The 16,860-nt window shown below is 30.5% G+C and overlaps 2 protein-coding genes across 2 annotated transcripts; both read left to right on the top strand.

The window, feature by feature from the left end:
* Positions 1 to 1,973: 1,973 nt before the first annotated feature.
* On the top strand, positions 1,974 to 2,234 carry LOC149149113 (uncharacterized). Its single transcript, XM_089445157.1, has one exon. It carries the CDS (start codon positions 1,974 to 1,976, stop codon positions 2,232 to 2,234), a length of 261 nt encoding a protein of 86 aa, XP_089301283.1.
* Positions 2,235 to 15,829: 13,595 nt separating this feature from the next.
* On the top strand, positions 15,830 to 16,087 carry LOC149149112 (uncharacterized). Its single transcript, XM_089445078.1, has one exon. It carries the CDS (start codon positions 15,830 to 15,832, stop codon positions 16,085 to 16,087), a length of 258 nt encoding a protein of 85 aa, XP_089301204.1.
* Positions 16,088 to 16,860: the final 773 nt, after the last annotated feature.

Below are 16,860 nucleotides of genomic sequence, written 5' to 3'. Positions count from 1 at the left end.
ACCTTTTTATATTACTAAATATCTTCAAATCGTTTATGTAACTAGCATTATGCAAAAAAACAAGATTTGGGAGAAGTGGACCAAGAGATATTAGATACTCAAGTTAATCCTTCTATGTGGAAAAACATGAATGAATTTAAAAACTTAAATGGTAAGTTGATTGCAAAAAGAGGATACCCCTATATACAAGGTTTCGGAAATAGTTGTTGAAATGTTTAAATAAATGGCTTCTTTGGGGGTTCGATGTTTTTGGCTTAGAAGCATATCAGTAATGAACATTGTCGTACCTTTGATGAAGACATGTATAATATACCTTTGTGGTACTATACTCATTGGTTAGAAAGATGACATTCGATACACATTTGCTCCATGTATTGTTGTGAGACTCTCCAAATGCGGGCTTTTATGTATAATTATAAGGCCACTAAGGATATGTATCATTTTTATTTTTTCGATTTGATAACTAATTTGTAACTATAGAGATATGATTACAACTATGATATCTCAAAACTATGCAAATTGGCATGATGAACCAATGTGGCAAACTTATTACCTTAACATTCCTTTTCCCATAAAAAAAGCACCCAAAAAGAGAGTATCATTGAAGTCTGAGAAAGGTTGGGTGATGCTTTTAAGATAAATGCATATGAAACAACTAAATATTGTTGATATAGTCATTTTACTAAACAACATCACTTCGACTACCAATAAAGACAATGCTCACTAAGCTCTTCACCCATTTCACCAAAGAATGTCTTTACTCTTGCCAGCAAAAAAAGTCAAAGTTACGGGTTCATTGCATCTTAAAAAAACATCGTCGTGAGAGAACCATCACATTCAATAAAAGATCCATACTTACATTCACAAACCACATCGTCATGAGAGAACCATCACATTCAATAAAAGATCCATACTTACATTCACAAACCATTCATTTCCAAATTTCCAAGCTAGCTAGTACCCTAGAAGGGTATGAACCTGAAGTAAAGCTCTTTATATATGAAATTTACCATTGAATCGAATTGATATTTTTTAGAAATATCGATTTGAACCAACATAACTAAAATAATGTTTATTAAGTGATAAGTCCATGGGACTTTGGATTGACGGTGAACGGGTGCCCTCTTAAAGCACTCTTTATGATAGGTTACTAGTTCAAATCCTAGTGAGTGCTTACCTAGCTAAAAAACATTTATTAAGTGATAGATAATAATAATAGCATTTAATCATTAAATATTAACTATAAGATATAATGAATATAATATAGTAAAGATAAATAAAATAAGGGAAAAAAAAAGATAAAGAAAGAAAAAAGAAAAAAGAAAAAGAAGAAGAAAAAAAGAGAGGGGTTAATAGTATAGTAAAATGAATTAAAAAACAAAAAAAATTAGGTATGTGTGGAGGGTAAGGAAAACACAAAAACAACCTTGGATAAGAAAGCTAGTTAAGAAATTGGATAAAAAACCGAGTGAAGAAATTAGCATGAGGGCTTTTAGAATAAATTAAATTTGAATTGGCCCGCACTTCTTTTCATTCCCGGCAACAAGGATTCCATCATCGTGCAAGTTGAAATCAGATTCTAAATTTCAAGAGTCAAAGATTAACACGCAAAATAAAATACTGGGGATTCATGTAACAGATTTGAGAGATGGGGTGATTGTGAAAAACAAGTGTCACGCACGAGTACATGTTGACCGTAACGGAGAGTGATAAAGTCGGGTTTCGCTTTGACACGATTTCGGGTTGAGTTGCGCTGAATTCCTTCGACCGATTGTAAACCCTCCATGCCATTCCGGTGTGTTGTCTATAAGTAAGATCCATCCATCGCACTACAATTCCAAAACGCAATTCGCAATTCCTTTTTCTATTATCGATTCCGTTATACATTCTGCAAGTAGAGTTAGAATTCATCATTTTATTTTCACTTTTGTATCAACAAGATGGCCATGGCCATGAAATCGAAGAAGACAGAAATGGCGCGGTTGTGGTGGATATCAACAGTAGCAATACTGTTGTTTACTTCGACGATTTTGGGAACATACGTTGAAGCTGGTGCCGCTAAGTCTAACGAAGAAGAGATTGTGAACAAAAGTGAATTTGGAAGATTTCCAGGAGGGTCGAGAAAGGATGCATCGGGGTGCCACAAGCCGGGCTACCCTGTACCCCCTCATTCTCACTGCCCTCCATCTCCACCTCCCCATGCCCATCGCCTTCGTCCTATCCCGCATGCTTAATCTCCCTGGTCTCATATTTTGTGTTATTAATGTGGTCTGCTTGCACATCACTAATGTGGTCTGCTTGCTTTCACCTTAGGTTCTCATCACCTCCTAGCAAGTAAATAAATAAATGCCATTCATGTAATGTAATCATTTGGCAAAACATTTCTGTTATCTCGATCTCAATTAAATTCTGTGAAATTTGTTGCTATAAGTTTTAAAAATAATGGTTACAGCTAGTTATTTATGCATGATGATATGAATGTCTCTTTCATCCGAATAGTATTTGAACACATTTATATTATTAGTGGTGATAAGCACAATACTATTACATATTATAAAGCTTTATTAAACTTCAAAATAGTATTTTTTTAAATTTAATTATTATTTTATTTTTCCTTTTATATTGATACTGTTTAAATTAACCTATCAAAAATTCATTTCGGCCTAAAGGATTGTAAGATTATTTTATGGAAAAATTGTGAAATCATCTATTAATTCTTAGGATATAAATAGTGTTTACAACTTTCTAAATGATTTGTTCTCATCATGATGTGATAACCGATGCCTTCAAGGATCGAATATAAAGACATGGTTTGAGATCAAGGCTTGTCAATTAATCATTAACAAATTTAACATATCTCATAATTTGTTTCTGTAATAAATTGAATATCCATCCAAATGATACAAAATGAAATTGGGTTCCTCTACATTTAATTTAATGCAGCTAAATTTGTGATACCTGAGATATAAAACACCATATATTTATAACCCATCATAATATCATAATTACATGGTGTTCCAAATCATTATGACAAGGAATTATCATACTTATTGCATGTTATCCAAGAATTTATGATTAATATATTCATGGAAATATATATAATTGACATGTAATTCCTATAATCAAAATTGATACTTCTTTGACTCTTAATTTTATTGCTCAAATGACTTGTCTTGAGAATGGAAAGGAGTGGAGAAAATCAGATTATGGGTGAATTTAATGTAGTTGAGATTAAATCAGGGAATAGTATTGGAAGACATTGAAGGATTTTTATTAATCAAACTTGAGTATGCGAATTTAAATATTATTATGGTAAATTATATATATTTATATATATATATATATATATTGAAATATTATATATATATAATATTATATATTTATATATATTATATTATATGTAGAATGTATGTTTAGTATTAAAATATGGTGAGTTAATTATAATTAAATTAGGATAATCATATAAATTAAATGGTTGGTAAACTTGATAAACATATCAGAAATGCATTTCCATTATGCATCTCAATATCATTAAAATTAACTAAATTGTGATTTTATTTTTAAATTGTTATTATTATTATTAAAAGAGTAAATATACTTGTTAAATATATATACATTTAAAAAAAACATGTAATAATATTCATTGATTCAGTTTATCATGGAAATTCTTAACTTGTAAATAACTCCTCTTATATTACCATGGGCCAATACCACGGATTAATACCACATACCTAAGATTATATGTTTTGATATGATATTTTCTTTAATTAATTAATTTAAGATAAATTAAAAGGGAAAAAAAGTACAAGTAAATTTCTTTAGGAAATAAAAGGTTAAGTTAAGATTATGCACGCATGAAAGAATACAATCATAGGTACTAAAACAAGAAATAGAAATTGATAGGAAAACATTTTTATTTTTAAAATAGCAGCATACGTTTGTAGGTAATCGGCTATGTGAATTATAAAGATATGTGATTCTATGTTTAGTATTGAAAAGTATGGTGAGTTAATTATAATTAATTTTGGATAATCATATAAATTAAATGGTTCGTAAACATTGATAAACATAAGAAAAATACATTTCCATTATGCATCTCAATATCATAAAAATTAACTAAATTGTGATTTCATTTTTAACTTATTATTATTACTATTATTAAAAGAGTAAATATATTAGTTAAATATAAATACATTTAAAAAAAACATGTAACAATATTCATTGATTCAGTTTATCATGGAAATTCTTAACTTGTAGATAACTCCTCTTATATTACCATGGGCCAATACCACGACTTAATACCACATACCTAATATTATATATGTTGATATGATATTTCTATAATTAATTAATTTTAGATAAATTAAGAGGGAAAAAATACAAGTAAATTTCTGTAGGAAATAAAAGGTTAATTTAAGATCATGCCCACATGGAAGAATAAAATACAAAAATACTAAAACAAGAAATTGATAGAAATTTTTTGTTTTCTTTAAATTGCAGCATGGTTTCGTAGGAAATCCAGTCTGTGAATTATAAAGATGTATGGTTCTATGATTTTAGTATTGAAAAGTGCGTTGAGTTAATTATAATTAAATTAGGATGATCATATAAATTAAACGATTGATAAACATGTCAAAATTACATCTTCATTATACATCTCAAAATCATAAAACATAACTAAATTATTATTTTATTTTTAATTATTATTATTATTATTATTATTATTATTATTATTATTATTATTATTAAACGAATAAATATATTAGTTAAACATAAATACATTTTAAAAAACATGTAATAATATTCACTGATTCAATTTTATTTTTAACTTTTTTTGGTACAAACCATTAAGCTCGAAACCTTTTCTTCTATGTCACAACACTACTCATAATTTGGGTAAGTGGGAAGAATATGTGTTACATGGGTGAATTCTCTGATCTATGAAGTGGAGTTCTTGTTTTCTTTCACTACTCATAATCTGGGGAGTAGTAAGAATATGTGTTAGATGGGTGAATTCATTTATCTATGAAGTGGATTTCTTGCTTTCTTTCTATGTAGCTACTACATTTACAGACTTACATTTTGTAATGACCACAATGAAGCCAATTATTTTCACTCAATGGGTATATCTGGTAGTCCTCTGAACCAGCGTTCCAATGCCTCTTACGGATTCCAATTCCGACCCCGGATTCTCCTATAACACTAAAAACAAAATTTCGTAGGACCTCAAGAATCTGTATGAAAAAAGTAAAAAAAACCACTCTTCTCATCAATGAAGGAAAACTTCGCCCTTTAGAAGCCTCCAGGTTCATGAAAACCACCTTGGCTGAATTCAGTGTGAATTTGGTTGCCTCAGGATGAGTTTTCGAACTTGGTCTTATGGTTCCATGACACCTAGGCTAGGTTTAATGACCATCACATTTGTTGTTTTAACAACTTCAACAAAAAAAACCATAAATAAACTTTATAATAACCACAGGACCATTGGCGGCTTGCTAACTGGGCATAGGATGTTGACCGCCCACATGTGAATGGGGTAGTCTAACCACGACCTGACATCTGACGGCTATCCCGATGATTTCAGCGACAACTTTGTTAACCACCCGCATGTGACAACTACCCAGTGGTTACATCTAGCAGCCAACCTTAGATGTGGTTGTGGTCAAGGCCTATGGTCTTGGTTTTATATTTTTTATACAATTTTTTAACATATGAATATAGTCCAAATTTATATGAGCATAGTTTAGAGGTTTAGACTTAGGCAATGATTCATTAGGTATAGAATTAGCCTTTGATAAATGGTTTAGGGCTTAGGTGTTAGGTTAATGCACTTAGGGTTTATGTTTTTAGCATTAGGTTTGTATTAGGTTTAGATTTCACAAAATAACATATGTACCTTTTCTTCGTCACAAAGTTACATTTGTACCAATATCACAGGACGATAACCTATGTCGACAAACCATATCAAACCCTGCAATGTGGATGACAACCCGTAGTGATGATAAACCCGTGAGGCAATGACATGACACATGTCATTGACCAATCATTGCAGAACTGTTGATGGACATAAGTCGATAGCTAGGTACAAACCCATATCCACTGAATGCCATGAAAACCATAAACATTACATGAACAACATGATCCATAACCAACATTGTCGAACTGTCGAAGCTAAACTGAATTGACAACAACATTGAATACTCATGATGACACTTGAACACCGATGCAATTGAATCAATGAAATCCTCTTGGATCAGTAACCCTAATATTTAATATCATATGATCCTAATCTTTGGTAGTTTTTTTTTCCATAATTTTGATAAAAAAAAGTAGTCTCCAAATATGTCTCCTTACACTATAGATATCTATTTTCTCTATAATGCCCGTGATTACATTCAATAGAACTGGGTGTAAAGTGTCCTTGTTCTTGTATTTTCAAACTATATAAATCTATTTTGCAACTTCCTAAACTGACATTCAAATCTAAAGGGTCGAACATTTTTTAGAATCTTTGAATGAAATGAGAAATTTTCAATTAATACCTCCTTTCAGTATTCTATATCGGCATTTAAAATGTACAAACAAAATTGTAATATCAGAAAAACAATTGTTAAAATTTGAGAAAAAGGGGTCTATGTATGGACTCTCAATAATATTCAACAGTTTTTTTGTTACAATCAAATTGGAAAGGATGATTCCTATGTAATATTATCAAAAAATAGAAAAAAAATAAAATTAAAAATATGTAGACATAATACATCATTTTACAAGATGAAATAATGTGGCTCCTTTCTGAATATTTTCATCACAAGAGAAATATTGAATATTTTCAAAGTCTTCAGTATTCCCTAGATTCACAAATTCATCATCGATTCCTAAATTCATCATAATCAACGCGGTCAAACAAAATTGTAATATCAGAAAAATAGTTATTAAAATTTGAAAAAAAAAACTGCGTATCCACTCTATTAAGTACTTCTTCTGTCACAATCAAATTGGAAAAGATGATTCATATGTAATATTATCAAAATTTAGAAAAAAATCTAATAAAAAAAGTATACATAATACTTTTTTTTACAAGATGAAATAATAAGCACTGCATGATATGTTACCCCTTTATATTTTCATCTAGACATAAATATTCAATATTTTCAAAGTCTTGAGTATCCCGTGGAATCCCAAATTCATCATAATGAGTGGGGTTAAACAAAATTGTAATATCCAAAAAAAAATGTTAAATTTTGAGAAAAAAAACTACCTATGTCACTGTACCTAACACTCCCTGTGTGTACTCAGTGTGATGGGAGTCGCTCCTCCTACTCCACAGCACACACCAACATGCTACAACAAATAACCATGCATCTTTGTGCTCCTTTGTAGGCCATTGCTCATCAGTGTATGCTCCTACATATCCCTGGATTCCATGGCCTAAAGGCCTACACCCGATTTTCATCATCACCTCGACTATTGCATCTTCATACCCTTCGATGAATGAATCTCCCCTCCAAATCCTCCTTGAGGGACTCGAGAAGTGAATCTCCTTACGTACTAGTAGTGATGCCACCAATGCTCTGCTCCTCTATGTCCTTTGTGCCCCACATAACTATGGAGAATCCCCAACCCCATACAAGGCACTGTCTGGTGGTCTGCCAATGCCACCTCCTTTGACAATCTCCTGCAAGGGTGTGTTGATTAACTCATGACCCCATGCATAACCAACATAACTAATGAGCCATGGAGCTCCCTCACACAATAACTGGCCACTGGTGTTGACTGGAATTTCCCTAGCAATTGTGTGTGCTAGACCACTAGGTCAACTATATCATCAATGCCAAAGTCAATCGAAAAATGGTAGATAGTCCCACCTTGATCTCAATGCTATTTATTACTCCCTGGATTTCCAAATTCATTATAATGAGTAAGGTTAAGTGATATGATTAGATTAAAAAAACAAAACTTACACGATTAACAAATATAAAATATAAGAAGAAAAAAATTACAAGATCAATGACCACTAAATATAAGAGAGAAACAAAATACAAGTAAATTTCTTTTAAAAAACAAAAAATTAATTTAAAATCATGTACACATGAAATATAAAATATAAAATCAGAAATTGAAAGGAAAACGTATTTATTTTTAAATCGTAGCATGTTTCTAGTTCAACGAGTAACAAATATAAATGGGAAAAAATAATACAAGTAACTTTCTTTAAGAAGTAAAAGGTTAATTTAAGATCATGCCAGCGCATATGAAAAAATTTAATACACATGTAATAAATCAAAACATTAATACGAAAACATGTTTATTTTTAAAATCGCAGTATGGTTTCGTAGGTAATCTAGTTACATAAACATGAAATAAGGGAAAAACAATGAAAGTAAATTTCCTAGGAAATAAAAAGTTAATTTAGGATCATGCATACATGAAAGAATATAATACATAAATACTAAAACAAAACAAAAAGTTGATAGGAAAAGATATTTATATTTAAAATGCACGGAATTTTATAAGTAATCAAATTTGTGAATTATAAAGATGTATAGTTTTATTTTTTAATATTTAAAAGTGTATTGACTTAATTATAATTATATAAATTATATGGTTGATAAACCTTGATAAATATATCAAAAATATTTTTTTATTATATATCTCAATATCATAAAAATTAAGTAAATTGTGATTTTAAATTATTGTTATTATTATTAAAGACTAAATATATTAGTTAAACATAAATAAATTTAGAAAAAAATGTAATAATATTTATTGATTCAATTTATCATAGAAATTATTAACTTGTAAATATATCTTCTTATATTACCATGGGCCAATACCACATGCCTAATATTATATGTCTTGATATTATATTTTCTTTAATTAATTAATTTAAGATAAATTAAGAGAGAAAAAATACAAGTAAATTTCTTTAGGAAATAAAAGGTTTATTTAAGACTATGTGCACATGAAATAATACAATACACGGGTACTAAAACAAGAAAGAGAAATTGATAGGAAAACATTTTTATTTTTAAAATAGCGACATACTTCCCTAGGTAATCAAGTATGTGAATTATAAAGATATATGATTCTATGTTTAGTATTGAAAAGTATGGTGAGTTAATTATAATTAAACTAGGATAATCATATAAATTAAAATGTTGGTAAACATTGATAAACATATTAAAGATAAATTTCCATTATGCATCTCAATATCCTAAAAATTGACTAAATTGTGATTTTATTTTTAAATTAATATTATTATTATTATTGAAAGAGTAAATATATTAGTTAAATATAAATACATTTAAAAAAATATGTAACAATATTCATTTATTCAGTTTATCATGGAAATTCTTAGCTTGTAAATAACTCCTCTTATATTACCATGGGCCAATACCACGACTTAATACCACATACCTAATATTATATATGTTGATATGAAATTTTCTATAATTAATTAATTTATGATAAATTAAGAGGGAAATAAAAATACAAGTAAATTTCTTTAGGAAATAAAAGGTTAATTTAAGATGATTCCCACATGAAAGAATACAATATAGAAATACTAAAAAAAGAAATTGATAGGAATTTTTTGTTTTCTTCAAATTGTACCATGCTTCCATAGGTGAATTATAAATCTGTATGGTTCTATGATTTTAGTATTGAAAAGTGTGTTTAGTTAATTATAATTAAATTCGGATGATCATATAAATTAAACAAGTTTGTGAATTATAAAGATGTATGGGTCTATGATTTTATTATTGAAAAGTGTGCTTAGTTAATTATAATTAAATTATGATGATCATATAAATTAAGTGATTAGTAAACATTGATAAACATATCAAAATTGCATCTTCATTATACATCTCAATATCATAAAACATAACTAAATTATTATTATTATTATTATTATTATTATTATTATTATTATTATTATTATTATTAAAAGAATAAATATACTAGTTAAACATAAATACATTTTAAAAAAACATGTAATAATATTTATTGATTCAAATTTATTTTTAATTTTTTTTTGGTACAAACCATCAAGCTTGAAACCCTTTATTCGAGGTGGAATTATTATACATATACATTTCTATGTCAGAGAGAGGGAGTTTGAGTTATATGCATTTATTTCTATTCTAGGTCACAACACTACTCATAATCTGGGGAAGTGGGAAGAATATGTGTTAGATGGGTGAATTCTCTGATCTATGAAGTGGAGTTCTTGTTTTCTTTCACTACTCATAATTTGGGGGAGTGGTAAGAATATGTGTTAGATGGGTGAATTCTCTTATCTATGAAGTGGAGTTCTTGTTTTCTTTCTATGCGGCTACTACATTTACAGACTTACATTTTGGAATGACCACAATGAAGCCAATTACTTTCATTATATGGGATATATCTAGCTTCCCCATTTACCTTTCTCTGAGCTTGAAAAATTTATGATATGTTCCAATTTATCCATTGTTGGCATGAATGTGAGTCTCATGTGGAATTATGTCTATTTTTACTAGGTGAGATTGATAGACTTGTTTTCCCTATTTTGCAAACAAGTATCCCACTCCTTTATAGGATTTAAATTAAGACATTCACTTTCTCACCTTTTTTGTTCATTTTTATATAAATAAATTGTTGCGATGTTGTCAAAGTTACTTAGAATTGTTAGTATTTTTTTATATGGAACTGAATACATACTAAAAATATTACATCCAATAAAAGTGTTAAAAGTATGGAAAACAACATGAACATATAAAATTTCAATGTGCAAAATGTGATGCAAATTATTGAAATTTCCTATTCAACACAGATTGATTTGGGTATGCCTTTTTGGGTGATGTTTTTAAGGACATGTTTTGACATGGATTGTATCCACAAACTGTGTGGGGGTATTAAATTCCAGATCATCCCTATAAAATATGGTTTCATTTCTCAACTGAATGAACGGTGTCATATTAAGAAATGTCCTACTGAATTTTAGTGGACAAGGTGCTTTAGGGCTTCAACCCTAGTAAATTCAACTTCACCAAAGTAGGCGAGGAAGAGGTGTTTTTCCATTTTGAAGAAAGTGAGCAAAAAAAATTTCAGTACTTGGAAAAATTCCCTATCTTTGATAGTCCAACTCTGATTTCCATAAATGTAACCATAAATAGCGAGGATGTAAGCACCTTTTGATGCAGTGTTTGAGGGTTTTGAGTGCACTTTGATGCACTTCTCATGTTATTGTTTCTTATACTGTAGGTGAGTCCAATTGAGTGTGAGAATGTGCTTCTTGAGTATTGGACTGCTTGCCTAAACACATTAACCATGATAGTTTGTTGCTATAATTCCATTTGGTTGTCGAGGTTGGGAACCCATTTTCTTTTCATGGGTACAAAATCCTCTGAGATTTTACAACTATAAACCAACTACAATTCCACTTAACTCCACTATTTTAGTTGTGACATTTGACTCTTTTTGGATTGAAACAATTTCGGTGGAACATTTGAATAGAAATAAGAAGAGGTTAAATATTTCATTCTTTCCATTTTTTTCAATTCGATAGCAAATTTTTAAACTATAGAGATATCTGTGATATCTAAATAGTGTGAAAATTGGCATGATGAATTAATGCGGAAAGGTTATTACCTCAACATTCCTTTCCTGATTGAAAAAGCACCCAAAAAAAGTACCATGAAGGTCTGAGAAAGGCAGGGTCAATATCATGGAGCTTCTCGACTATCCTATGAGGGTCTGTTTTTTTAAGGGGGTAATACTTCGGAGGATCTCTCCAATGATGTTGGTAGTGTTGTCATATGTCTTCAAATAAAAACATACCATACATTGTTCTCATTGCAAATTGGTGGCAAAAAGGGTTTTTTGTTTCCTTAGGTATATTGTAGTAGCATATTACCAATATTTGTTCCTCCCTCATGCGACAGCGTAGTTAACATTAATGGCTATGTTGAGACTTGTTTCTTTTAATAAAGTGTATAATCCTTTTTTATATTACTAAACATCTCCGAATTGTGTATATAACTAATGCTAAGTAGAAAAATAGGCTTTGAGAGAAGTGGACTAAGATATATTAGACACTCAAGTTAATATTGTTATGTGGGAAAACATAAATGGTAAGTTCATTGCAAAAGGAGGATATCCCTATATACAAGGTTTGAGAAATAGTCCAGGAAATGCTTAGATAAATGGCTTCCTTGGGGGTTCAAAGTTTTTGGGTTAGAAGCATATCAGTAATGAGCATTGTCATAGCTTTGATGAAGACATGTATAATATACTGTGGTAATGTACTCAATGGTTGGAAAGATGGAATTTTATGCACATTTTCTCCATGTATTGTTATGAGACTCTCCAAATGAGGGATTTTATGTATAATTGAAAAACCACTAACCAGAAATGTAGTTCAGTGGATATGTAAGACCCGGTTTTATCATTTGGTTCTATACACCACACTTGTTTTGTCCCTTGGTTAAGGATTCATACATCTGTGTCGAAGATCTTGCTAGCTCTCACAAAGTTTGGTTCTTTTTTATTATTCCAATAAAATATAAATACTATCATAACTACCCAAAATTGGGCCGATATATTACTTATTCCTAATAGTATTAACTATACCTTTAGAAAACATTTTAAACAATCATTATCTTTGCAAATCTTGAAAACATAGAACCCAAAAAGCTCAAAAATATCATAGAAATTGTTTAACAAACCACTAAGGTAGTGACAGAAGTTACTGAGAATCTATATCAAGCTCATAAATTACTATCAAAGAATTTATATGTAAGACAAACACCTCATCTCAATGTAGAGGATATCTTGTTATTTAATTTTATCATATTGAAGCATTTGTAATTTTAAAGCTTATTGATATTTATTCTCTGTTAGATGACTTCTTTTGATTTTTTACTTGTGTTGTTTACAAATCATTAAGCTCGAAACCTTTTATTTGATGCGAAATTCTAATACATATATATTTCTGAGAGAGAGAGAGAGAGAGAGAGAGAGAGAGAGAGAGAGAGAGATTTGCATTTATTTCTATTCTAGGTCACAACATTACCCATAATTTGGGGTAATGGGAAGAATATGTGTTAAATGGGTGAATTCTCTAATCTATGAAATGGAGTTCTTGTTTTCTTTCTATGCAGCTACTACATTGATATACTTACATTTTGGAATGACCATACTAATGAAAATTATTCTTCATTTTATGGGTTATATCTAGGCTTCCCATTTACATTTCTTTGAGCTTGTAAAATTTGTGATTTTGTGCCAATATCTCCATTGTTCGCATGAATGTCAGTCTCCCGTGGAATTCTATTCGGTTTTACGAGGTGAGATTAATACACTTGTTTTCCCTATTTTTCAAATAGGTATACCACTCCTTTGTAGGATTTAAATCAATACCCTCACTTTCTCACCTTTTATATTCATTATTATGTAAATAAACAGTTTAGCTATTGTGAGAGTTACTAAGAATTGTTCGAATTTCTTTAGGTATAGGAACCTAATACATACTAAAATATTGCATCCCATAAAAGCATTGAATGTATGGAAAATTGTAGGAACATATAAAATTTCAAAGTGCAAAATGTGATGCAAATTCTTGAAATTTCCTATTGAACACACATTAACTTGCTTATGCCTTTTGGGGTGATGCTTTTAAGGACACATTTTAACATGGATTCTATCCGCAGACTATGCGAGTGTAATAAATTGTAGATCATCACAGACGAATATGTTTTCATTGCTCAACTGAATGAAGGACATCATCTTAAGAAATTTCCTACTGAATTTCAAGTGTAGAAGGTCTTGCAGGGCTTCAACCCTTGTAAGTTCAACTTCACCAAAGTAGGGCGGAAAGAGACGCTTCATGCCCTTGACAGTCCAAATGTGTGTTCCATAAATTTAATTAGAAATAATGATTATGACAACACCTTTCCATGGAGTTTTTTGGGTTTTATATTATTCATTGATGCGCTTCTAATGTTATTCTTTTCTATACTGCAGGTGAATCCAATTGAATAGGGGCATGTGGTAATTGTGCCTAGCGTATTGGAATGCTTTCCACAATGTATTTACCATGATAGCTTATCGTTACCATTGCATTTGGTTTTCGAGGCTGGAAATCCAATTTTTCGTCTTGGTTACAATAGCCTCGGATCTTTTGCAACTATAAACCATCTACACTTCCACTTAAGTACACTATTTTAGTTCCAACATGTGACTCTCTACTCATTGAAACTATTTTGGTACAACTTTTGAACATAAATAAAATGTTAAATAATTCATTGTTTTAATTTTTTTATTCAATAACTTATTTTGAACTGTAGAGATATGATTACAACTGTGATATCCTAAAATTGTATAATTTGACATGATGAATCAATGTGGAATGATTATTATCTTAACGTTCTTTCCCACACCCACAAAAGGAGTACCATGGAAGTCTGACAAGGTGGGGACAATATCTTGGAGCTTCTTGACTATCTTGTGAGGGGCCTGCTTTTTTAAGGGTGTAACACTTTGGAGGATCTCTCTAATGTTGTTGGTAGTGCTTGGATTTGTATTCAACGTAACAACATACCATACAATGTTCTCATTGCAAATTGCTGCAAAACAACATTTTCATTTCCTGAAGTATATTGTAATAGCATATTACCAATATGTGTTCCTCCCTCATGTAGTAGTGTAGTTTGCATTGATGGTTGTGTTGATACTTGTTTCTTTTTATAAAGTATAGAATCCCTTTTTATATTACTAAATATCTTCAAATTGTTTATGTAACTAGCATTATGCAAAAAAACAAGCTTTGGGAGAATAGATACTCAAGTTCATCCTTCTATGTGGAAAACATGAATTCATTATAAACTTAAATGGTAAGTTGATTCCAAAAAGAGGATACCCCTATGTACAAGGTTTCGGAAATAGTCGCGGAAATCTTTAAATAAATGGCTTCTTTGGGGTTCGATGTTTTGGCCTAGAAGCATATCAGTAATGAAAATTGTTTTACCTTTGATGAAGACAAGTATAATATACCTCTGTGGTACTATACTCAATGGGGTTTTACAATAATTAAAGATGACGGCCGATACACATTTGCTCCATGTATTGTTATGAGACTCTCCAAATGTGGGATTTTATGTATAATTATAAAGCCACTAAAAATATGTATCATTTTTATTTTTTTCGATTTGATAACTAATTTGGATCTATAGAGATATAATTACAACTATGATATCTCAAAACTATGAAAATTGACATGATGAACCAATGTGGCAAACTTATTACCTTAACATTCATTTTCCCATAAAGATTTGAACCAACATAATTAAAACCTAGTTAAGAAATTACCATGAGGGCTTTTACAATAATTAAATTTGTATCGGCCTGCACTTCTTTTCATTCCCGGCAACAAGGATTCCATCATCGTGCAAGTTGAAATCAGATTCTAAATTTCAAGAGTCAAAGATTAACACGCAAAATCAAATACTGGGGATTCATGTAACAGATTTGAGAGATGGGGTGATTGTGAAAAACGAGTGTCACGCACAAGTAGATGTTGACCGTAACGGAGAGTGAGAAAGTCGGGTTTCGCTTTGACACGATTTCGGGTTGAGTTTCACTGAATTCCTTCGACCGATTGTAAACCCTCCATGCCATGCCGGTGTGTTGTCTATAAGTAAATTCCATCCATCGCACTACAATTCCAAAACCCAATTCTCAATTCCTTTTTCTAATATCGATTCCGTTATACATTCTGCAAGTAGAGTTAGAATTCATCATTTTATTTTCACTTTATATCAACAAGATGGCCATGAAATCCAAGAAGACGGAAATGGCGCGGTTGTGCTGGATATCAATAGTAGCAATGCTGTTGTTAACTTCGACGATTCTGGTGACACACGCTAGAGCTGAAGGTGAAGCTGCTGCCGCTAAGTCTAACGAAGAAGTAGGTTCTGGAAGATTGGCAGAAGGGTCGACAAAGGCCGCATCCGGGTGCCACAAGCCGGGCTACCCTGTACCCCCTCATTCTCACTGCCCTCCATCTCCACCTCCCCATGCCCATCGCCTTCGTCCTATCCCGCATGCTTAATCACCCTGGTCTCATATTTTGTGTTATTAAATCTCACCAGGAGCACATGCACATCACTAATGTGGTCTGCTTGCCTTTACCCTAGGTTCTCATCACCTCCTAGCAAGTAAATAAATAAATGCCATTCAAGTAATGTAATCATTTGGCAAAACATTTCTCTTATCTCAATCTCAATAAAATTGTGTGAACCTTTTTGGTATAAGTTTTAAAATAATGGTTACAGTTAGTTATTTATGCATGATGATATGAATGTCCCTTTTATCTGAATAGTATTTGAAATCAAACAAAATAGTATTACACATTATAAAGTTTTATTAAACCTAAAAATAGTAATTTTTTAAATTTAATTAATATTTTATTTTTCTTTTTATATTGATACTCTTTAAACTAACATATCAAAAATTCATTTCGGCCTAAAGGATTGTAAGATTATTTTATGGAAAAATTGCGAAATCATCTATTAATTCTTAGGATATAAATAGTGTTTACAATTTTCTAAATCATTTGTTCTCATCATGATGTGATTACACTTGCCTTCAAGGATCAAATATAAAGACATGGTTTGAGGTCAAGGCATGTCAATTAATGATTAGAAATTTAACATATCTCATAATTTTTTTCTGTAATAAATTGAATATCCATCCAAATGATACAAAATGAAACTTAATTTCAACATTTAATTTTGGCCCATTAATATATCTAAAACTTGTGTATTAAAATATATATATATATATATCTTAACCCTTTCGTATATCATAAAAGAACTATACATG

This window comes from Pinus tabuliformis, chromosome 9, assembly GCF_031772625.1.
Source record: "Pinus tabuliformis cultivar Carrire ecotype Pingquan chromosome 9, CPIR1, whole genome shotgun sequence".
Taxonomy (NCBI): domain Eukaryota; kingdom Viridiplantae; phylum Streptophyta; class Pinopsida; order Pinales; family Pinaceae; genus Pinus; species Pinus tabuliformis.
Note: the sequence above shows the minus strand (reverse complement) of the source record. Positions and strands in the feature narration are given on the sequence as shown.